This window comes from Rhea americana, unplaced genomic scaffold, assembly GCF_003343005.1.
Source record: "Rhea americana isolate MKP2758 unplaced genomic scaffold, rheAme1 scaffold_274, whole genome shotgun sequence".
Taxonomy (NCBI): domain Eukaryota; kingdom Metazoa; phylum Chordata; class Aves; order Rheiformes; family Rheidae; genus Rhea; species Rhea americana.
Window position 1 is genome coordinate 371192 of NW_028186395.1, and position 24983 is coordinate 396174.

General features: G+C 43.7%; 1 protein-coding gene across 1 annotated transcript in view; it reads right to left on the bottom strand.

The window, feature by feature from the left end:
- Positions 1-5592: 5592 nt before the first annotated feature.
- FKBP6 (FKBP prolyl isomerase family member 6 (inactive)) overlaps positions 5593-24983 on the bottom strand; it is a 21221-nt gene continuing 1830 nt past the window's right edge. The window contains exons 2-9 of the mRNA XM_085308414.1: positions 24824-24971; positions 23498-23587; positions 22787-22989; positions 21386-21505; positions 20276-20470; positions 19842-19951; positions 17166-17256; positions 5593-5622 (exon numbers count right to left, since the gene is read on the bottom strand). Of these exons, the coding sequence (XP_085164540.1) occupies positions 17178-17256; positions 19842-19951; positions 20276-20470; positions 21386-21505; positions 22787-22989; positions 23498-23587; positions 24824-24971 (945 nt within the window). The 3' untranslated portion in view covers positions 5593-5622; positions 17166-17177. The remainder of the gene's footprint in view (positions 5623-17165; positions 17257-19841; positions 19952-20275; positions 20471-21385; positions 21506-22786; positions 22990-23497; positions 23588-24823; positions 24972-24983) is intronic.

Genomic DNA, 24983 nt, shown 5'->3' on the forward strand with positions numbered 1-24983 from the left:
GTCCCACATAACAAACTCAGCCAAAACCCCAAAGGGGAACGCTGCTCTCACACGGCCCCTGATGAGAACAGGGCAGGGAGGCTCCTCCTGCAGCGCAAGCTTGTTTCCCCATTGGAACAACTCCAGGTCATGAACCATTTGGGGAAAGCAGTATCTGCACACACCATTTTAATGTACTCATTGGCATGGTCCCTAGGGTCTCTGCTCTAGCTCCAGCCCTCATTTGACTGACRACACATACTATCATTGCATCTACGTGGGCCAAGGTCAAAACAAGCACAGCAGACCTCCTTGCTGGTCCCAGAGCCATGACAGTGAGCTGTGAATTTGGTGGCAGCTACATTTGCTCCATCCTCTCCATCTTCCTTCAGGCCAGTGCTCTCCAGGCCAGGTTTCCCCTTTGCACCATCCTGGCCAGCCAGTTCCCATTGCTGCAGCTTGGTGTGTTCAAGCAGCCCTATAAACTATCAGATCTCAGATGCAAGGGTGAGAGAGGAAAGCAAAGACCATTTCCCCCCAGGACCAAAYAAGGTCTCCACTACTCAACACCCAAGGGAGGGCTGAGCCAGCCTCAGGAGGCACACAAGACAGGGTGCTCTGCGGATGATCTTGTCCCCAAGAGCAGCTTCCACTCCTCCTCCTGCAGGTCATAAGATCTTTTCCCAGAGCTAGAGGCAAAAACCTTACAGAAATTCCACCTTTCATAGAGCCCATAAAAAGAACGGCAGAGGCCGGTATGCAGGGCCCCAGCCACATGCGATGCCCCTAAAATCCACCCAACAARGAACATATTCCCCAAACCTTGCTGATGCAGGAAAACCCTTGGCCACCTAACAGCGACGAGCTGAGTAACCCCGCAAAGCACACGCAGCATTTCCCGATGCCCGGCCCAGCTATGCATGACCAGTTACCATCAGGAAATTCCAGCTCTGGGGGCCAACGGCCTCAGCCGGCACCCACTTGCGTCTCCGCTCTGTGGGAAGGAAGAGCGAACCACACGGCAAAGGGGAAAAGCAGCTGCCTTAGCCCTTCAGCAGGCATCGTGGACCTGTGCTTTGGGGGTCTGCCCCGAGGTCCCCTGCAGAGCGCACCTCATCCGTCGCTCGCAACCAACCCAGCTCTCGTGCTCGGCAAAAGGCGACACCGATGCCCGGGCTTTGCAGCCAGCAGCCGTTTCAACACATTGGGGCACTGTTTAAGCACCCTGGGAAAGAAAGGAATTTCTGTATAAATCCCATTTACCATCGGGTTTCTCACTTCCCCTCCGGCAGACAATCCCAGCCCTCAGAGCAYTGCTGCATGAAGGGACTGTTTAATGTATTTTTGGATGAGGGGAGGAAAAAAAAATCTTTCAAAAGAGCCTCTTTCAGCTAATAATGAAGTGAATATTATATTAAGAATGAAAACATATTCAGTGTAACTTACAGGGAGAGACAGAAAACCTTTTCATAACACCCTGGCCACAAACACAACTGCCAATTAAATCGGCTTCGTTCTCTGGCCCGTGCCAACACAAACGAGAGCAAAATGTGTAAAAATAGGAGCGCGCTCGGTGCCCGCTCGGGGCTCGGCAGCGGCAAGGCAGCCGGCRCCACTGAGTAGTTTCCGCTCCGCTGACTTCCAGAACCAGCCACCGAAACGCGAAGGCGCAGCTAGCCGGCTGCCCCAGGAGAGCTCCGTACCACGCGGGCCGGCAGCAGCCCCTGCAGCCCCCACGCCACCCTGGGCCCCTTCTCCGAGCAGACCCGGCCAGCCCAGGTGGAGAGGACCAAGCAGCCTGCCCTGCCATGCCCAGGCACGGCTGTCTGACCCGCTCCRAGCCCCAACTAACACACCAGGTTAACGCTGAAATGCAGCAACCTCAACGGTCTGTGCATCTCCCACCCCGACAGCCTGTGCAGCAGCGAAGGAGATCGGCAGGCAGACCCACTGGGTTGAGCTCAAACCATAACGGGAGCTGCCAAAACCTGGAAGCCCTTCTAGCATCTCCCTCAGGGGGTTCTCACACACCTTCGACACGCCACCCCACCTTCAGCTCTGCCACCACACGTATTTGTGACCTGCCCGCAATGCCAGCTCACCGCTGCTCCAGAGAGAGCAGAGGAGAGGCTGCAAGTCCAGGCTCAAACAGGTAACCCAGGGGGGACGGCGACGCACACCAACGCTCTGCAAGGTTTGCAGCATTAGCAGCCACTGGGGTCAACAGGTCAAGAAGTCGGGTCACGTCGCCTCCATCTAGTTTTCTTGGGGGCTTGCTGGCACCAAGCACATTGCAAGGGAGAGCAGCAAGCTGGGAGACCTGACTCACCGCTGACACACAGGAGGCAGGGATTTATTTTTAACGCTTCCTACAGCTTTTATCTTTGCTTCACAGACCAAGGAACCGAACTGACAGGAAGGGATTGAGGGCAGACAGTATCTTAGGTTTTGGTAAAACTCAAGCACACCCACACCAGGAAGACATCGCATGATATTAGACAGTATTTTAATTTAGCAAATGCTCAGCAAGGTTCAGAAGCTGCAAGCTGACATTAGATAAACCCAGACTAGAAATAACAAGACCACTTTTGAACTGTAAAAGGTAACAAGCCTTTGTAACAGTTTCTCCCCGAAACACTCTAAAAGATGCTTTAAAACTATTTGGAAGAGAAGGAAAAAAAATTAAAAGGTATTTTGGTCAAAAAATCATAATAGCAAATTTAAAGGTCAAAGTTTAACAATTACAAATTGCAAATCTCCACAAATTTTTTCAGTTTTTCTCAGAGTTGAATTTCTGTTTAAATGCTCATTAGAGATCTAACATTTTTGACATTGCCCAGAGACTGAAAGTTTGTATTCCTTAAAAAAAAAAAAAAGAAAAAGAAAAAAAAAGCAGTAATTATTGGCAATTATTTATTATATAAAGAGAAAAATTGAAAATTACACTTTGGTCAGCTTTAGTTAAGAATGAGAAGTCCGTAACGTATCAGCAAACTAGCCATCAACCTGGGGACAGACCCTAGGTGAAATGCAAGTTACAGGCCCGGGCTGGGAGACGTCCTCCGGGAAGGGTAATTGCCATTACTGAAGCACTGCAACGTGCAGTCTGCAGCAGGCGGCTGACAGCAGGAGCTGAGATCCTGCCAAGACTTACAGACCTCCCTCGCGTTACGCAGCGAGCCACCTCACCAGCACCCGAGCATCGGGCACAAAGTACAGAGTATATGCTTAAGGTTCGGCTGGACTGACATCTTCTATAAGGCATTTTCTCCTTTCAAGTTTGGAAAGCCGCAGGTTCTGCCTTTCCAGTGTCGGCTATTTACACAGGTACAAGTTTCCATTTTCAAAYGCACCCACCCATGCTCACTTAATGCCAGCAGCCGAAGGCTATCAGACAAATGCCAAAACACATCAGATCTGCAAATGGAAGCTCTCATGAAGGCACWGCTATCCTGCGCTAGGAAACTCTACCGCATTTATGTCTCCAGGTCTCATGTCTTATTCTAACAGTCACGAAACACTAAGTTCTCTGTTCCTTGTATGCAACTGGCATCAGCTTCTGATGAAACGAAGTTATTGGAACAATTTGTACAGAAAGAGACCAATATCCAGACAGAAACCCCTTCAGAAATGAACCCTTRAACTGCTTGTCTTTGACAAAGTATTACGAGGAATGCATTGCCATCTAGTGTCTGCCCAGCAAAAAAGGAATCAGCAAGTCATCCACTTCATTGCCAATCAAATGGCAATTGATGGGGATGAGGTTTCAATATTGTCCTAGGGGRAAAAAAAGAAAGAAAAAGAAAAACAGCTTGAGGTAAGGCCACCTTCATARTCTGTGTGACAGAAGAACAGCTGGGAAACCCCTGGCCACAACAGCTATGGAAATCTAAACACAAGAAAATTGGCCACATTTAACAAAACAAGACCACAGGCTTGTAATCTTTTAATCAAAGCATTGCTTTGAGTTGCCTGCTCAACTCAGTTATAAGTCTTGCCAACTACAGGCAATATTTGCATTTCAGTTGTGTACTATCACTCTGGAAGCAAGATCATAGAATCATAGAATCAGTAAGGTCGGAAGGGACCTCTGGAGATCATCTAGTCCAACCCTTCCCTGCTCWGCAGGGTCACCTAGAGCATGTTAGAYMGATAAAGCACTTTAGTGTGTAATTTAAGAAAATTAGTATTATACAGCTGCATTTTTTCCTTTCTAATCACCAGATTCATACTCTTGGCATCTTTTGGAAAAAGCAGATCTACAAAAAAAAAAAATCTGATTTTTCTTAGGGAAAAGATGAAAAAGGACCCAAACTCCACATTCCCTTTCTATCTGTTCTTTCTTCAAACTAAGCAGCATTACCAGGATCTGATCTTCTTTCTCTAAGCTACCAAAATGTTCTTTCTCCAGAGGCAGAAGACCAGAATAAATAGACAAGCAGAAGGGTCCAGAAGTGTGCTTAGAAGGTGCTGCCAACGCAAAGCTTTTCTCCACTTTTCTCTTTTCAGAGCATCTTACAGAGAGGGCATTTTATTTTAAGATACTGTCAAAGTCTGGTGGTATGGAATGCAAAAGCYGTAAAGATGCTGGCAGAACTGAGGAAAACAAGAATGCTTAAGACATTTCTTTCTTGGCAAGCAGCCACCTTGGATCACACACTTACCGCGGGCAACCCTCCATGCCCTGCAAGTCAACAAGGCACTGAATTATGTTTTGAAGACATCATCCATCCTAGCCAAACATGGATGGGACAAAAACCATGAAAACATCGTTTCATGTTACCAGGTTCCTCCTCCATGGGATTGAAGTGGTTTCTYGCTAGTTCTGTGCTTGCCTGCCACGGGTTCACTAACAGGCATTTGGTTTTGCATCTATTAACTCARTCACACTACAAAGGTCTATGTTCAGAGACATGCAGGGAGGATACGGTAGATTTTGCTCCAGAGGGAAACCAACCTGAGCAAAGTTAGAAAAGTCAGCAATACTTGAACAGAAAAATGTTGATGTTAAGTAATTTGAAATTTAGCATCAACATGCACAGGAATGTTCAGCCAAAACAAAGGGAAAAACACACTGCGTTGCCTAAGAATGCAGCTAGCTATACTAACAACAAACTGAACTCTGCTTCCAAATTCCAGTTCCTTACACTGAAAGGCACATTCATCACTCTTGCACAATAAACTGGCACAAGTCTTGCTAGCATTAATTCTCAGATTGGTTTATTTTCTCAGAACAAGAACCAATATTAAACCTAATTTTTAAAGAACAATTTGTATAAACAATACAAGACTTCATGGCATCCTACTTTTCAGATTCCCCCAAAGTAGTCCAGAACCTGGGAGAGGTAGGACATCAGAAAAAAATTTCTTCAGTGTGACAGAGAGAAGAGAACATTTTTCCTTTTTCACACAGCAGAGCTTAGCTCTTCTGAAAACTGAGCCTCAGAATGGAAAAACAAGAACTAGCTTCTAGAAAAATGGGTTGTGTATAGATGAACAGAACCTCCACTTCACACTCTCCAAACAAGACAGTATGCTTTCATCCTTCCCCTGGAACACAGATGCTATCTTGAGTTCTCTGCATGTCCAGAGGTAGACCTCCTTTCTGTCCGAGAATGGTTCTTCTCATCGGCTGAGGAAGTCCTATGATAATAAAATACCAGTCAGTATCTTTCCGATGGTCACTTGTTCATTTTATTTCTATTTATTTCTGTATCAGTGGCTCTAAGCATTAAAAAGTCAATTGTTAATAACACGTTTACAGTATCCCTGAAAGAGTCATCAAGAGCTTTGCAGATTAGYACAAATGGAACAGGCAAAAATTCCCACGAAAGCCAAAAAAATTCCTCACCTAGGGCTTGGAAGAAATGAAATATTAAGTGATATAAATGCAAAACTAGAAAGCCCACTTTGGAGAAACCTTGAGAGTGCCCTTGAGGCCACCTCTTTTCTTATATGAGATCATGTACACTACAAAACCTGTGCTTTTCCAACATACTCTGGGAAATCTACTGCCAATATACTTGCTCTTTGCCTTTGGGAAATTAGTCCTCTGTCTCCTGAAGGATTCACCATTCTTCCGTTCAGAGTTTTCTATTGCTTCTCACTGTATGTTTGCTCCCATCTTCTTTGCACATCTCCCCTTCCTGTTTGCCTAAGGCATTAACACCCAAGCAAAAGCCTAGCCACAATGTTAAGACACTTGCAAAAGATTCAAGATACACAGTACTTCCAGCAACTTGTTTCTCCTTAGTTCCCTCCTGCCTCATCACTCACACCTACGGCTGGGTCCTTACCCATCTTAAAGGTTCCAGCAGACACTGAGATGGTAACAGATTTGGTACGAAGCAAAGCCATCACCACCTCTCCTCCACCACTCCCTTTGACCTACCACTACCCCACCAATCCAGCTCTTTAATGTTACTAGAAGAAAAGCCAGTACCTAGGTATAGGGGCAGTTTTCCTCTGGAGGTAAATCAGACATGTTTCTAAGATGTGATTTTTTTTTTCCTCTCTGTACTTCAAAGCAGCATCTCTTGCATCACTGATCAGGACTCAGATCACCTACTTCATCTTCTACACGGCTACAGTTCAACAGCACTGACCTTGCTGCCAAAAGCTCTGCTCCTTCAGTGCCTCCTCTAACTATGCTTTCCCATCGTCTCATCCTGCTGATAGCCCAGCACCTCCTGCTCTCTGGCCCTTGCAAGCTGTTAGAGCTTTATTTATTTATTTTTTTTTAAAAAAAAAAGTGTTGGTCAAACAGTGCAAGTTCTACAGGGGAGATGCGGTACATCCAAAGGTATTGTAGAGTTCTCTGTTGTCCCCAAAGCCACTAAGCATCTGGAACAGAACACATCCATTACGCACATTCATGCTGCTTTTTAACATGCCAGTTGCACATTTCAATATTGTGCTGCTCATGTTGCTACTACAACTGGCAACACAGATCATGTATGGAGGAGTACTGATACRGAGGGAGTTTCTCTAACTTGTCACAATATAGATGGTATTGAAACACTGCTGGGAAGTTAGTCTCATCCCTCCATCATTCATGGAATGAACTCTGGAAAAAAGTCAAACAGCCCTGGAAATCTTTCCACAAGATATCCCATACCTGTGCTACAGATTCTCTGAGGATCAAAGGATGTGTATTTGAAAGATGGCTATCTTCTCTCAGTTCAAGACAAACCRACTTTTGCTACTCTTTCAGCAGCTGCAGCCACTTTGGCATGTTCAGCATGCTCTGCTGCAGCAGTGATCTCTGCAAATTTAAATCAAATTACTAGTAGCAAMATAGAGAAGCATGTTCCTTAGAGGATATCAACTTACAGACTGCTAACCAGAAGGCAAGAAAGCAGTAATTGTGAGGAAAACAGACACTTCACAGACCAAAGGATGAGAAGATGACATATCACACAAAATGTATACCTCACATATTCAACATCCTTGAAAGACAACCAGCTTTTTCTTACATCACAAAAATCAATCAGGTTGCAAGGAACCTCAGGAGGTCTATAGTCTAACCTCTTGCTCAAAGCAGGGATAGCTATGAGGTCAGACCAGATTATTCATCTCCCTCGGATGATCCTGAAAAAACAAGGTTTTATTCTGCTCTAATGCTTTCAGAGCCACACGAAACAACTCAATACCGCTGACTCAAATGACATCCAGCAGAAATGGGATGAGACCGTAAGTCTGAATCAAGACAATCAGCCTCTTGCAAAGGCTGTCTCAATTTACAGTTTGGGATAATAAAAGCACWGAACAATTCAACAATTTAAGATTGCCAGAAATAAACCTGGGGCAGACTTCTAGTCTGGCACAAACTAGGATACATAGTAASAAGTCAGCACATAGTCACTGTCCTAGTTCACTCCAGCTAATTAGATTCCACATTACAGTTTCATTTAACAGGTAACCTTCTATTGCCAAACCTTTCAAAACTCTGGGTCCACACAGATAGTRGGAATATCTTGTGTTACACTCAGCTTCAGGCTGGCAGTGCTATCCAGTATGCAYTCTGCCCAAGAGAAAGGGGAGGGGAGGCTTCTAAAGAGGAAACTACTAGCAGTCACTTTAGCTGATCTCTTTTCTTAGTCCTTTGAAAATTAATCAGAGRTAAAAAATGCTTATATCATTCCTCCAGTTCATAGCATAAAGTCCTAGCAACTAGGGCAAGGAAAGAAATGTTTCTAAAGTGAAAAAATATCATTATACTTGATGTGCTACAGTATTCTGTACTTTATTAGAGAAAACCATCTTTGCTCTTGTTAGAATGCAGCTGCTTTTTTCCTCTGCTACTTGTCAGTCTAATACTATACACATACAGCACTTCTTTTTATGTGTCCCTGATAGGCATACTTATAAGATAATCACTTGATGTTTCCACTGGCTGTTAGCTGTGATTCAGACGGTCTAGCTGGGTATAAAACCTACAGCTACTGAGACTTCTTGTGCACCAGAAAAACAAAGGATCAAACTGCGAGTCTGCTAGTTTCATGGCTGCTATTTGAAGTAATAAAGTCTTTACATGAAGCTAATTAAAAAAAATATTCAAACTGAAACCCTAAAGCCATTCCAAGGAGTGTTTGATCAGTTCATCTCTTTCATTTCCACCTAATGGCTACACAATCAAAAGGAAAGTGGAAGGGAAATACACAGCCCTGAAGACACAGAGTTGGATTGCGTTCAAAGTGTTTGCTGCTCCTGCAGGTAGAAGAACAGCATGCTCCAGCTAGGACTCCACTCTAATGTTTGTTTCCATCCTTTAAAAGTAAGTTGGCAGCAGCTCACTCAGTCTCACAAGGCAGCAACACACACACACAATACACACACACTTTCAAGTTCAGACACAAGTCTGTTGGTACCAGCTATTTTAATTCATTCTTCATAAAGACTAGACAGTTGATCATCARTTTACAATAAACAACATTCCAGCTCACTGGTCATTTATAATCATCATCGCCCTTGTCCTGTGTTAAAGCTATAGTTCACAGGGAACATTTAACTAAGGCTTTAAAATTGGTTTAATCTGCTTTCTTACTGTAGTTGCCTCTTACCCAGYTTCCCCTTTCTTGTCTCTAGAAAGGTTGCAGGAAAAAAACAGTGCCATAAGGGCACCTAACGCAGCAGATCAAATTTTTGCCAAAATACAAGGCATCTGGAAAGCAASTGTGCATGTAACAAGGCACAGCTCCTGCTAGCGTAGCTCTTATTAAGCCCATGCTTTAAAGCAGCAGCTCCCAACAGTAYTGCACTGAGACAACCCATAGTGAGAAGAATATTCTCATAGAAACAAATAATCAACTTTGCAGACAGAATACAGCCTGGAAGTCTAGACTTTTACATCACAGGGAAACTTCTTTAGGAGACAGTGACTTTTAGAGAGAAGTATCTTCATGCGTTTAGAAGGAAGGCATTCTGCCTACAGTAATAACACTTCTCTTTAAACCCTAGTGAGATGGCCACCAACTATGGAGAAGGAAGGAATGCTTTGACTCTGTAGTTGGAACAATATGGTATATTTCATACCACAGCTGCAGAAGAGCACTTTGAAAAAGTACATGTTATGTGTACACCTCTGGAGCACAGATCTACAAAGGAGTGAAGACCTTTTTGAAGGGCAATTGCCTGAAAAATGTTCTTCACCCAAAACCACACAAATCCAAAAGGAACTTCTATTCTGATATGAAAGCTTGGAGAAATGCTGCTGCTACCAGGAAGTAAGCATGGTCTCTCTTAAATGCATCACATAGACCTCAAAAGAGGTTACTGACAGGCCATAACCCTTCTGAATGGCAAGAAGAAAGCCCAGCTACAGCAAATATAGAAGCACAGTACTGCAGTCATTGCACAGGGATCCCATCACCAGTTTAATTTCAAAAAGTTCAAAGCATAAGGCTTGGAAAGGATGAATGGAGTTCTCCACACTTAAAGATCTCCAGTTCTGAAGCACAAAAGCAGTAGSAAGAGGCTAGAGTTGGATGCAAAAGCAGCAGGCACTGAGGCTGTTATCRGCTGGTTGCTAACAAGATGTGCTGGGTAACCCACTGTCACATGTAAAGAAGAAATAGCATAGCTATTTAGAACCCTAGACTATGGCAATTATTAGAAGAGCATGCTACATGTCTCCATCACAGGCATGTCCCCAGGCATGCAACACRGCCTCAGAAAGCCACCTAAATTAAGACACCACTTATCCACTATCTATGAAAGTGATTTTGCAGTAAGTCATACTCATTTCTCTCTCCAGTGTGTTGGTTGGGGATGTCCAGCTGTCAGTGCTTTAAGTGGCCAAGATCGCTACGAAGTCTATCTTTAGAGTAAAGCACTACAAGGAACATGCTCAGAAACACCTCRGGTCTGAAGGAAACTTAAGTCTGAACAGGCTCTCTGATCAAGAGCTATTATATCTTCCTATTACAGGTGCACCAGATGTCAAAATTCAAAGATGAAGGCACAAAAGCCATGTGAACTTTCACTGTCATCTGAAGATCTATGCTTACCTGACTGCTTTTTTGAGGATGACTCTTCTCTAATTCAATTTGTTATGATTCTTAGCACTGCAAAAGATCCAGAATGATTTTCAAGCACTGCCTCTAAGCCAGACAGACATTTAAGTGGAAGGATACACTYACCAGAGAGCTTTCACAAGTGTTCATTCCAAAAGCACTGAATGCTGATGACATGCACTATCATCCTAAACCTGAGATCATGACAGAAGAGTTTGTCAAGTCTGCTCAGGTCTATGATAAGGCAAGGGCACTTAAAGCAAAGAGAGGAAAGATGGTCAGCTCATTCCCAAGTTTTTTTTTTTTTTTTTTTTTTTTTTTTTTTTTTTTTTTAAAAAGTCCCTTAATTCAGCACCCAGGCAAATTGACAAAACCACTTTCAAGAGAACAAGAGGTCTTAGAAGAGGGATAATTACAGGAAGCTGAAAGGAAAGGACGAACTATTCAGCACACACTTAGTCAGAAAGGACTTCATATAGCAAGTCTAGGCTGAAACTGATCCTTGAAGCAGTTCCCAGGACTTTATAAGCCAACAACTACACTGTGAGTAATGCTCAGCGTTTATTAAGGAACTGTTGATTTGATATAAACAGAGTAGGTACTGGGAAAAGCACATGAAGGTCATCTCTACCAGTACCACAATTAGAGTAAGCAAGCATCCATTTTCTCTGTGGATCTGAAAATCAACTCACAACAGGGCCAAGACACTACCTGCATCTTCAGCATAGAGCTGTCCCAGAAGCAATAACCCCAGATGCAAAACAGTCGTTAGTACCTTCTGTCCCCTGGTGCTGAGAATCCTAAAAATTACCCTGTTGCAAAGTGCTATTGCCACTACATCAGACATATCTATAAACACCCTGGTGCTGTTCAAGTCATGAGCTAGCCTAGGATTCCCCTCAAAAATCAGCCACAAGGGCACGATTTGCACCATTATCAATTAAAAGTTTTTTCTTTTAGTGTATGCTGGAATTATCTTTTGTTCAGTCCCAGCTACTCCTGCTTCTGAATGCTCTTACAGGCTCTCGTGCCTGGTCCTGATACTTCTGATACTCTTCTCTGTAACACCATGCTGAAGCAGTGAGACACAGGGACACTCACAYTCAGTAATACTGACTGTTCCCAGTGCTGCTAATATCAGCTGGGACAACAGCCTGGCCATGGCTCGTCTAAGTCCACGCATGCTCTGATTTAGATCACACTGTGTTTCTGCTCAGGCTCAGGATGCTGTACCACGGAAACAAGCAGGCACTGAAAAAGATTTTTCTTCAGAGATAGTAACATCGTCCAAGCTCCAGATGATACACTATTCACAGGTGTGATTCCACTTCTCTATACTCTCAGCACTTCAAGAAACCAGGTTAGGAAGGACAAGCCCACATCATTATATAGAAAAGGGCCCTTTGCTTTGCTGTTCAAGGCTGTGCATGATCTTTCAAAATCCCAATTTAAAATTAAACAGGATATCACAGACATTTCTTCTGCTAATTCAGAAAGAAAGCCAGGAGCACTCTAGATCAGCAGGACTAGTAGCCAGGCATGCCAGTTCTGCCTGTCTACCACTYGTGATGGGAAGGGCTCATGGAGGGCTGCTTAGTGCACTGTCTGTAACGCGGCAAGAATCAAAAGCAGAACTGGGGGCTTTTGAGCCTCAGCTAACAGTGCATTTAAGCCATTATCTGATCCTAGGCATACAAGTCACACACCTGAAGCAGGCTCTCATCCAAGACTTGTTTGGTCACTACATACGTGAGGTAGGTTTATCCAGTTTGTCTCCTTGCCCTCCAAGGCAAGGAAACATTTTTACTTATGTTTCGTATAGCTTATCTCAACAAAACACGCGGGGTAGAGAAAGGAGGCTTTAAAAGYGGTACTTTGTGGAGAGCTTATAAATAACCATTCATCTCCTTGAGGCTGGAAGTGAAGGCCAGTAACTCTGAAGGCCCTGCCAAACTAAATCTTTCTTCATAAAGAAATTCACATCTTGCACATAGCCCATTATCTTTAAATTAACTGCATGATAAACCAAGTATTATCATGGGAAAGAAACTGAAGAGCCCAGCATCTTTTTCCACTCCCCACTGATCTGCCATACCAGCAGTGAAGTTGGCATATTTTAAACTTCCTGCTGCTTAGAAAAGTTCTAAGAAATAAAAGTCCACATAGGAGTATTCACTGGGGGCTCAACATGCCCTTACCAGAGCAAATACGCCGAGGCAGTATCCCAGACTCAGCTATCCAACAGCAGCCTTCTTGTCCCTGTCCTCCCTGTTCACATCATCTTTTGCCCAGACCTGTTGTCATGTTCTAACAAACCAGACATCAGCATCTAGCACAACTGACTGAGAAACACGTGGCAGAGGATCCTTAGAGCAGGGGTGGTGAAGTTACTACTTCACTTGCAGTTTTATGGGAGAGATCTCACCTTTCTGGAAGATTCATAAGCTGTTACAAGCACTACCATAAACTTCCACTGCAGAACTCTACAAAAGGAAAGATGCCAGAAGAGGAAATTTGAATGAAAACAAAAGCTCCCCATGAACCATCTTATTAAAGCTTTTCTCCTTCCTCCACTTAGCAAGAAGAATGCTTAATTAAAGTCACCCTTCAAACCTTCCCACTAGCTTTAGCAATATTTAGCATAAAGCAGATACTTAACAGAATTTCCTTCACAACATAAGACATCTCTGTGCTACAATAATTTGCATCTTCTAAACAAGCGAAACTGCTCGGTTCTGCGTTGTTCAGCTTTACACAGTGGGTAGGGACAGGACCAGCAGGAGGCATATTTTAGATCTTCAGCTCAGCAATAAGGGAAGGTAGGAGGGGAAGCAGCAAGTTGCTGTATATCCAAAGTCTGGAGCTTTCCCAGGTCAGGAGTTTTGACTATATTATATGCATACCTCTCAGCTTATTTGCAAGACTCTTTTAGCTTATTAGGTCACTTTAACTGGCAACTACTGCTAGTTTTAAGTCCAATTATACTCACTTCTACCTGGCGACACAGCCCCAATTCTGCAGCCAACTCTCACCAAATAATGGCTTCAAAACTGCTAGGCCCTGCTATTCGTAGCGATCTCAAGTTTGACCTCAGAGTCATAGTTTCCTGCTATAATTTCAATATTGTCTGTTTTCACTGGAACACTTCCCTGTACACTCTCTACTGCTGAGACCACTTTTTCTGTATACTGAAGCTGAGACGCACACTAGAGGCAAGCTTTCAAGTGCAGGGGGCACTCAAACAAATTCATCTTTCTGAAACAAAACCATCACCACAGACATTCTACTAGAATCTAGATGTTTTCAGGGAATTTGTCTACACTTTTCATAATTAAATTCTCTTGCTCACAAAGGATTTCAGTAATGCTAAAAAAATCCCATTTTTATCAGGGTTTAGAAGTCTTTCAGCAAAAAGCTGTGTTCTTCAGAAAGCTTCAGTAAGCCAGTGCTCCTCAGCCCAGTCTGCAGTTTAAGCAGACAATGAGGAGCTATCTGCTACCTACATATCACATGCTCCAACACATGACACACCACACAGGTACATAGGCACAGACAAGCAACCCAAACCCACAAAGGGGCAAGTGTGCAACGCAAAATATTGTATTCGCAAGGAACTGCAGAGGGACAGATTTAAGACTATAAGTTTTCTCACTTCTATTTCTACCTCTGAATATTTCTGAATTCTTCTAGGAAGCATTAGAACAAGTGACCTCAAATTTCAGCAGGCTAAGGTTTAGTCTTTCCACCAAAAAGGAAGAAAGTGTATTCCACTATAAAAGAAGGAAGAATATTCTGAACATGATGCTGTTTGTGGCAATTACAGGAACTGGAATCTACAGTGAGAGGGATACAGAAATACTAGACAGGATAAGTATATTTAAGGGTGCCTGGTCTTAAGTGTCATTATGAAAATGACACACAGACCTGTGCTATTTAGTACAGAGAAACAAACCATTTGCTCCTGTAACAAAATAAGTGTTGCAGAATTCACCAAAACATGTATCAAACCTACCTGGGGAGGAGTTCAGAATCAGAGAGATACAGCAGTGTGTCACAAGAGAGAAAGTGCCAAGGCTACAACTCTTAAGTCATTTAGCTGGCAAACTGGACAACTGGTCAGCTCAATGCTTAGCAAGTACCCGCCAGCTGGTAAACAGGAAAGTTTTCTATAACGTTTGTGATTCCACATATGATCATATGATTTTCCACTCGTTAAACGGGAGCYACAGGCAAAGTTTGCAGGCCATCTAATCACTAACTGCGTACAACACAAAGGATGAAACAGGCTGTCGGATTGGCCAAGTATGGCTTGTGCCTTAAACTGCACTTGTACAAAGATGTCAAAAAACAAGGGAATGTTCTGCCTCGTTTCTGACTAATTAGCGGTGCTTTGCTACAGAGCAGGAGTTTCAGCTCAAACTGCTTTGTTCCTCTCTGAATATGTAATGCAGTTTTAAGCAAGACACTGCAAAAAACCTACCTCCAGCTAGCACAAGTCTCTGCCCTTCAAGAACTTCCTCCAGTAAGAGAGACYTTTCTTAAGATGAATTAACAGCAGCAATTAAGCCTTACAGTGTTATGTATGTGTCAGTGATTAATATTTGTCTRGAAGACTAATTTATACTAAAACTGAGTTCAGAGAAAGTGGAAAAACTTTGACTGACAGCCCTCAATCATCTATATAAAGAAGCAGAACTCCAGGGAAGAGTCTTAAAATTGCATCAGCAGGAGTCAGCAGATAAACTCAGGCTGACAAGCAGCTCGGGCTGACAAGCAGCTTGGGCTGACCTTTAAGCTTCCTCAGGAGAAACTCCCCTCTAACAGATTTCTCCTTTGCCCTTCCCCAGCAGGCTCTGCATCACTTTTCAGACGCCACTAATTGAAGACATTATTTTATTTACAACAACAGCTATGTCACATGAAACCAACTGCATGGAAGCCAGTATCTTTGCCAATCTTTCTTCAGGAAGAAAGAAGCCACGTAACCTTACCACGTTTCTCCCAACATTAATGATATTAAGGTAGCCCTCACTTCACGCACACACATCAAATGCTCTAGCAAGAGATAAAACTATCTAAAACCACCACCAAGAAGGAATTTTTCTGCCTCTAGCCTGGAGGGTCCCACATAAAAATTAACATGGGAAGACACTACTTTTAGCAATGAAGTTTCAGTTACCGATTAAGAGATGTTCCTTTGACACCATAGCCATGACAAGACTCAGTGGTACCCACCACGTTTTGCGAGACACTGCTTTCTGTTCTAGTAAGTCTTTCTCACAACCCAGGAGATGATCAGGTTCATTCAAAGTTCTGTCATGAAGGAAGGCCAGCTGATGCCCAGATTGACACAAGTTCCCCAGGTCAGGCACTACTGAGTGCTATAGTTAGATATGTGAGATGTAAGTCCTACAGGCTTTCAAATTGCAAGTCTCTGAAATTCAGCAAACAGACTCAGAGCCTYCTTGCCAAGTGTAGAGCTACAGACTTCCTGCATACCTCTGGCAAGACCACACGTCAGTCATAAAACCCCCTTTCATAGCTACTTGCCCAGGGATAGATATCTGTTAATGGATACAGTCAGTCTCCTCTGAACCTGGAGCAGAAGAATTTGTGTTCTTAAGCAGTTTAGCAATATACTTAGCTGAGATCAGGGGCCTGAGGGAGACAGGAAGGGTAAAAACTACAGCAGGGATGCACATTCAGTCAGTAACAGGATGCACTGCTTTATGAAGCAGCCATTCAGTCAAACCTCTTCCTCAAATACTAGTTTAACTTCATTGCAACCACAGACAAGAGAATCTAGAAAGAGCCAACCTTAAAATGCCATGGCTGCATCCTGCATTCTCACTACTCATGATGGAAAGGCTGCTAATACTCATTTTCAGCAAAATACTGCTGTATTGTGAGAGATTGCACGGCAGTATACCCTGAAGGCCCTGAGTTAGTGATGCTTTCCGACAGAAGGCTGCTGTCATTTTCCACAACCCTTTCCCGAGGGCTTACCCTGAGGCAAGAGACCAGTGAAGATTTCTACTCCACTCAGCCCTCCTTCCTCCTTTTGTCAAAAAAAAAATCAAAGAGCCTTTGTGCATTTATAAACCCTGTCAATTTTCTAGAAGACTTAAGACTTTAGAGAGACCAAAACATCTATTTGAAAATTTCTATACAAACAGGCTTTTTAATATTAAAAAAAAAAGCCAGAAATAAAATATTTAGATTTTTCTGAAGTGAAGCATCCAGCAGCTCAAGACAGAAGTGCTGGAAGGGAGGAAGAGATCCAATTCTTAAATTTGACATGAACAATTTTTTTGTTTCTTTTAATTGGCAGAGAAACAAGACTACACAGCTATTTCTCCCTCTGGCTCTGAGAGAGAATAGTTGGGATGAGCAGCACAGGAAACAACAAAACCAAACTTACTCAAATGGTACCAGTCTCAGGTTACTGTTCCATGCCAGCCTGCTTGGCAGTAAAGACTCTCCAAGCAGACAGCTCAGTAGCATATCACCATACCTTCCTGTTCCTTCCCCCTCCACACATCCCTTTTAGGTTACATTTTGCCTCTAAAATCCTCCTGTGCAGAAAAGGAACTGGCTCCCCACCTGAAAACACTGTCCAGATAACATATCAGACGTCTGGGAAGATCTTAGCCTTTTTCATGACTTGATTACCTTTATTTCTGGTCATACAGGAGAAGAGTTGAGAGGGGCAAACATTCGGCAGCACATTTCTTTCTCCTTATCCACATAGTCCTTGTAAGAGCTGCAAAGTAGAGCATACCAGGATGTCATGGGCTATGGACTGTCCACTTGACAATCAGTGCTGCAATTAGAAAGTTTTCCTTTTTGTTGTTAAATAAACTAGTCTAATCTAAGAACACACTGCTAACAAAGAAATAGCTGCTCCAAGCCCCTGTTTCTGCCATGCTGGGTATGAGAGCTGGCAACACTGTGCTTCATCCCAGACCTTGAKTCTCTGCTCTGCTGGTGCCAATTAGATCACATGATTTTTTGCAAGCCAGATGCTTTCTAAGCCAGTTTTGCAAGTGTATTATACAGAGGAATCTCCCACCTGTATCCTGTAGTCTGGTCTGCAGTCTGCTATACTTTTGCCATTCCAGCAAACTTTCTGTTACAACTCATCAGAAGCATGTTGCAGCGRAAGTGTAACATTAGCCAATGTCCTCTTAGCCCTCTTCCACCAGTTCTTTTGCATCCAGAACTTAAAAGTGTTTCATTCAAATAAATTTCAGTGCAGCAAGTTTCTTGCAGACAGACACTGTCACATCTGTCTATGCTGAATAGACCAGGGATGCCTATCTAGCCTTCAAGTAGGATGCACTTGGCATTGAAAACATCACCTACCAAAGCAGAAAACCGAAGAGCTACCCACGTAGAGGCAGAGATTCATGTTGGATGTCAGAACAACCACATTTTACTCTGGATTTGATATACTGCCTGTCTCCTGATAAAACTGCCAGCCACTTCAAGACTACAAAACAAAACCACTACAGCTGGTAGAAGATACATTCCACAAAGTCCTGGCCAGGATTTGCCTGTTTCTTTCTGGCGAAAATGAAAAGCATCCATTTAAAAACTGAACAAAGTTTTTAGCAAAATTCAAAGTTCTGCTTTAGATAGCAAAAGCAAGCTATTAACATACAGACTTCCTTTTTGCAAAACATAAATGTACTCAGTAAGAAGTGGAAAGACTTTAAGAACAAGGTTTTGATTCATATTCTATTTTTGAAGTATTAGCCAGATCACATTAAGGGTTTTCACAAGCAGAGTCGTTTGGCAACATTACAGAGATCTAGACTGAGATGTGGCATGATTAACGACATCAACATCATCATCTTCAACTATTTTAAACTAATTTCACCTTTTGTCACAGTAAAAAGCAAAAAACCCACACACCAGTTTTAATTGGCACTGAAGCAGGAACTCCAAGACAACAGTGATTTAACGTGTACTCAGGTTACTGCAACATGCATTAGTTGTTTGTGCTGCCATTTCCAGAGTCAGTGCTGACGAACCCACACACTGTTTTCCTGAAGTCAGAATGTCTYATTGCTTCCTGGCAGGACAAGACCAATCTTATCAGTAAGATTTTTCTTCTACTAGCTGATGTATTTGGAATGAGTCTAAGATAACACATGAGGCTATTAGAATCAGTATTTCTAGCACGGACAAGTCCTTGACGCCATCCACGTACCACACCTGCAGGAGGGGCTACCTAGTCATTCAGAACAACTTTAAAACTACTCGCGTTTACTTAGCAGTTTGGTAGCTATGCATCCAGAGACAGACTAGAACAAATATAAATGGTACATCTCAGATTTCCATACTGGCAAATAATACTGTCTTCAAGTTCTTCATACTTCTGAGGTCACAGGAAAAGTCTGAAAACTTAACGTTGTCACAGCCTATTAAAGGAGATTTTTATATATAGGATGCAGATATCTGAGCACAGCCCTTTACCAAAGGTTCCCTAACAGAGGGACTCAGCCCACAGTGAGACTGGCTTTTCCAACTGTGCCGACTGATCTAACAACATGTTACGGCTCCCTACAAGCCATAGCACCTGCAGCAAAGGAAAAATGTTCTTATTCAAGGGCCGTTTTGCGATCTCTGAAGCTGGAGACTTCACTGCACTCCGCATCTGTCAGCAGTGCCAGAAGTACGCACACATTTTCGGGAACTAGCTACTGCTGTTGTTGATTTCAAAGAGAAGAATGAGGATGGAGATTAGTGTTAGTCATGTTTTGGTGGGACTAAGGCATGACTAAGGCTGGCAGGATTGTGCTGCACTCAGCCTGTGGGCAAAGAGAAAGTTTGCCTTCAGGACTGCTCATTTACTGCCTCCAAGACCGCAAGCAATTCACTTTTAAGAGCTTCATAGAGATTAACATTAGTATTTGTAGTATTGTACAGTGAAGCAATTGCAGTGCAAGGGAGCTGCTATAATCCTCCAATGTCTTCGAGGAAGTTGAAGCCACGCTTATTATTCCAGCATACTATTATCATGAGCTCTAACCTACAGCACTGCATTCGTTTCAAGGCATTTCAGCAGCCTCTGCTTTTCTGAACACTTACTCACATGAAGTACGACATGGATATCCCCCCCAGAGAACCTGTATGGAAAGTGTGGATAGTCTCAGCTTCTCGCATGTGTTTGCAAAGTATTTGAACCAACTTTCTCCAAGACGAAAAGACCTGCGTTTTCACCAGTCCCTTACCAGCCCCAGTAGTTATTTTCTTTAACAAATACTGAAGTATTTTTGAGTTGGTGTTTACAGACTGTCTAAATACCCTTTCTTCTACAGCAATGGGAAGGAGTTCTCTCACCTTGCCAACTTTTTCAGCTCATTGTTAATATCATGGTTAAAGGGCTGAATATGCTGAGCTCTGACCAGGAAATCTCGGGCTTTTTCATATTCCGTCATGCAGAGACAAGCCTGTCATTGAAAGAAAGACAGATATATTGAAGGATAAACATAGACTTGCCACCATTCTTCAGGATTGATGCACACACAACCACAAACACTTCTGAGACAGATCCAGGTAGTTCAGGAATTCCCTAAGAAAAGGGCTGYGTGACATTTACAGAAGGCCAGATTTCCCAGCAGGTCAAACGAAGACAAACCATTCTGCCTGCTGTAAGAGCTTAGAGCCCTGGCCCAGAATTTAGTGGCTCTCTTCAGTATATTCTAGGTACTCCCCATGAGCAATTGACTGGGACATTGCTTGATGCATCTACTAGAGGAATTATTTTTGCTCACCTGGCCACACCTGAACAGCGCTTTGACATTTCTTTGGTCAATCTCCAAAGCCTTTTCCCCGTATGTCAAAGCTCGGGCAGGACGCTCCAGTTTCAGGTAAGTGAGTGAGAGATTGAGGACCACCAGCAACTTAGAAGCATCAATCTGACACTGCTCTGCCTCATCGGAAGGACTACGGCCTAGGATGGAGTATGCCTGAGCAAACAGGGAAACAGCACCAATACATGATAGATTCATTACAAAAAGTAAGAAATCTATCTATTAGTCAGCAACATTCATGTTTCTATTTACCTAGGTCAGTTAAAAATATCAGAATCCTAAAAATACTGCACAGCATTAACAACACGACTAGTCAGCTCAGTTGTAAGACTATCTTCCTAAAGGTACAATACAGCTTTGGGAACTTATCAAGGAACTAGAAAGGAAAAAGAGAGAAAAATTAACACACAGGAAGCAGATTTTAAGGGCAAAAACGTAAGTGAAATCAAATCAAGAGGAAAAAAAAAAACTTAAAATATTCCTGCTAGAAAGAAAGAGCAGGAAATAGCAATCTCAAATGGAGGACAAATAAATATCAAGTTGCCAGTTTGAGAAAAAAAACAGAACATTTTCTCTCCTGGGAGGCTAAAGGGAAAGTTAAAGATGACTGGACACCTCCTTCCAGAGCATGAGGATCCTAAATTACTTCTGAAAGCATTAATCCAGAATGTCACTGCAATACAAGACCACACTGCATTATAACCTCTCCTAGCAAAAGCTGACCTGAAAGGCCCCAGTTTAGCAGTCAAAGCAATCAAGCAAACTGCTCAGAACTCATAAGCTCCAAGATATCACCAAGATACACTCTTCTCTCAAAGCTGGCATCCACAGGGTGCAAAGCTTAAGAAAGAGGTCAACATATTTTTGCCATCCCTTCTCCTTCTTCAGTGGCATTCATTTACCATTGCTGCTAACACAAAAGCAGGTGTTTAAGATCTGTTCTTAAATAGCAAAAATTTAAATATAATTCAAGTATTTGTTTTCTAAATCATACTTGTTATGGTGAGTTAACAATTAATAATCATTACTTGCACAGCCCATGGATGGGAAAAAAAAAATCTACTGTCATACCCTTTTGTATCTGTCTTTGGCATCCACGAAGTGCTGCTGACGGTAGAGGTAATTGCCAAACTCTCTCTCCGTGTCTGCCACTTTCAATACCTTTTGTAGCGGAAACATACCCTGCTGCTCCTGTATAAGGAAATATCTGAACATCAACTCGAGCAAGCAGAGATCACAGAAAATAAAGTCCTTTGCAGGCTACTTCTATGCATAAGAGTTGAAGTCAGGCCATTGCGAAAGCCCCTGTGTTGTCCAGTCAGGCCAATGCCATGTGGCATTTCCCATCTTGTAGCCAAGGCTGCAACATGCCACTACTCTTGTGCTGACAACTCCTGGTGAGAAATGCTACAGAACTAGTTCAAAAGCTCATCATGACCAGAGGGACTCTAGTTGGGAGAAGAAAAAAAAAAAAAAAGGCAGGAGTTTGTCCTTAAATCCTGGTCAGCGCTCTCACCTGCTAACATACAGACTGTATTCCTGGCATGAAAGSTGAAGTTGCCTGAAAGTCTGCATTGCTCTACTGGCTTGTCATTCCTCTGTGGTGGTTGGGTATTCCTGCCTCATGCCAGTTCTGGGGCTGGCCAGACACCGTAACACACCAAATCCAGAAAGTTGAGGCATAGGTTTTCTTCTAGGTATGTGAGCTCRAACTAGCTCTGAGTAGATGCAGTTAGCAAGAAAGGGCAGCCAACCGGGAGGAAAGGGTAGATCTTCCCCATGCAATGACAGAGCAGTTTGATCTCAAGGCATGTGTGGAAAGAGGGGTCTCAGCGACAGCAGTGAGGGAATAAGTGGGCCTCCCTCCATGAGCTCTGCTGCCTGTGCCCGAACCACTGACCCACAACCACAGCCCAAAGCTTTCTATGTGAAAAGGGGGAATTAACAATAACATTGCAACTCACCGAGGAGGAAAGCGAACAGTGAAGGGGCACTTGGGACAGCAGCCAAGAAGTAAAGACAAAAATTGGGGGGGGGGGAGGAAAAGAGGGGCACCCTGACTCGGCAAACTAACAGAAGTTTTTCTTTTTAAACAGATAGCCAGTTACTGTTCCTGCTACTTCACAGAACTTCCTGGAAGCTGCTGCCCTCTAGTGAAATCAAGAGGTTTCTTGCAAAGCTAAAATAAATGGAAGTTGTTCTACTGACTCCACCACACTGCAGCAAGCAAAAACAGTTCAGTAGCACCAAGCTTTTCCCTCTACACTAGTTTGCAAGGGGTGTGGGGACAGTAACAAAAAGCACACGTTTTTAATCGGAGCATGAAYGAGGCTAGCAGCCTAGGGTCTTGACACCTGCATTAACCTAAACACACTTGCTTAACACATGATCCTATATCCACAGAACTGAAGGGAACAGTGGCAAAGTTTTAGCCTCCAGATTTACGTCTCAAACCTTATCAAGGCAACTCACAGCAGTCAAAGCAAAGAATCTGTCAGATTCAGCTGAGTCTAGAAAGTCCAACAATTCCACTTCGAACAAGACCGTGGCATTCAGGGGAATCAGAGGAGGACAGCCTAGTTTCCCATAGGCATAATCTGGTGTGAAGACAAATCTTGCCAGTTCKCCCTTCTTCATGGTGAGCAGGCCAATTTCCAGTCCCCCTAGTGTAATGTCTGTTGCAACAAGAAACAGAAGGTCGTGAGAATAGTAAAAACAGAACCCTTCCTTCCCAATTCTGAATAACAATTTCTCTTAAAGCCTATAGGAAAAAGTCTTGGTAGTTCACAGTTCAGCAACTGCAAAAGTTAATTCTGCACCATGATGACAACTTGTGCCYATATACTGCCGCTCCTGATGTTTGGATTATCAAGGCAATCGGCCATGGGAATAAGCAAACAGCAAGCATCAACACCTCTCAGGAGACTTAAAGCCATTAAGATAGCATTTGTTTCAGGACAGGTGTTAAGCACCCAGCAGGACCACTCACAGCACACTATCTGCTACTCACTCCCATAGTCAAGAGGAGCATAGGACACTCAGTTCTGGACTGACTGCCACCTCCACARAGCTTTAAAGGCTTCAGATAATCTAAAGGCACTAAACAGAGTAAATTAGTATGTCCTAAAGGACAGGTCTTTAATATCCTCAAGTCCTAGGACAAACTTCTCAACTCAAATTTACCTTTTCCAAGTTTCATCAGCCGAGGAAGCTTCCTATAGCAGTTCGTGCAGAAGGGCTCATCGGCATATTCCAGGTACCCAGAGTACTTCACTGCACAGCCCAAAATGAGTAGCAGGGAGAAAACAAAGCAAGTGTTTGACTTAGTGACCAGTAGCAGTACCATCAGTGGCACACAGAGTTGTTTTTGCAACACCAAACTCCCTCTCACCCTGCTTTTCTTTCCCCTTGAGCTGCAGAACAGCAGAGGGAGCACAAACCACCTTGTGATTATATAAAAAACCTGATCACAACCAAGTAGCTGTGTTTTAACATTGGCATCAGATAAAATAGCTATCTCACAGTCTTGATTCCTGTCTAATCAAGAGATGATTTTGTTGGTGAGAGTTTTGAGGAGGAGGAGAACAGAAACTTTGGCCATAAAAACTAAAATACTCCGATTATCTGCAGAAAGATTAATAAAGCCTTTCCCACCCAAAGCTTGAGCCCTGAAAAGAGAAACATATCCTGATGAGTTTTGCTGCTCTCCAGGGAGCTCTGTGGGCAGCTCCAGTTCTCAGTCAGATCAGCAAACCCTTCACAATTAGTTCCTCATGACATGACTAAGTCCTTAACGGGAACCGCTTTCAGCTTCAGACTGCTTCTATCTACTGTGGGCACAGGTGGAACCTGGAAATCCTGCTTTTCTCAAGGTCAAGATATCCTTTCATTTAATCTGTTAGTCACACGAAGTTAAACAGACTATCCCAAGTGCTACAATACTGATAAGAGAGAGCAGACAGTCTCTGAAGCAGTAATGAGTATTACTGTAAATGCAGTTTAAGTTCTTGTTTGATACCAATGCTAAAGTCCTATGAAGCACTCAAATTTGTCAGCCAACCAACATCTACRCCCTAGGGGCTTAGGGCATCTTTTAAAAATTCTGTCCTCCTCACTTCCTCCATTGTGCAACTTGCAGCCAGCCATCACAGATCAAAGTGGAGACCTTGCGCTCAGATGTGAAGGACACGTGAGCACGAGACCCTGACTCTGACCACAGCAGTTTTTTTCCTTAGCTCCCTTAACGCACGTTTAGATTTAACGAAGGCCGTTTGTCGAGGGAGTTGTTCAGGACAGGGCCAGTCGAGCTCCGGTCTGAAGGSCTGCACAGACGAAGGAGGACACAACCCCCTACATCAGGGGAGCTGTGCCGGGGGCCAACGTGATGCTCACGGGAGGATTGCTGGCCCGTAGCATGGAGCAGAGGACACTCAGGTCCCGCGAACACACCAGGGCTGGGCTAAAGGCGCTGACGGCGGGGCCCGGCAGGCCTGGCAGCACTGCCCGTACCTGCTACGGAGGCGTCCGGCGGCACCGGCTCCCCAGCGCCAGGGCGCAGCACCTCCTTGAGCACCCCACCATCGCCGCTGAGGTCCTGGAGGCGCCGGGCGTGCACCAGCCGCTGGAAGGGGGACGCGGCGGCGGCAGGGCCCGGGGCCTGCGCCGCCGG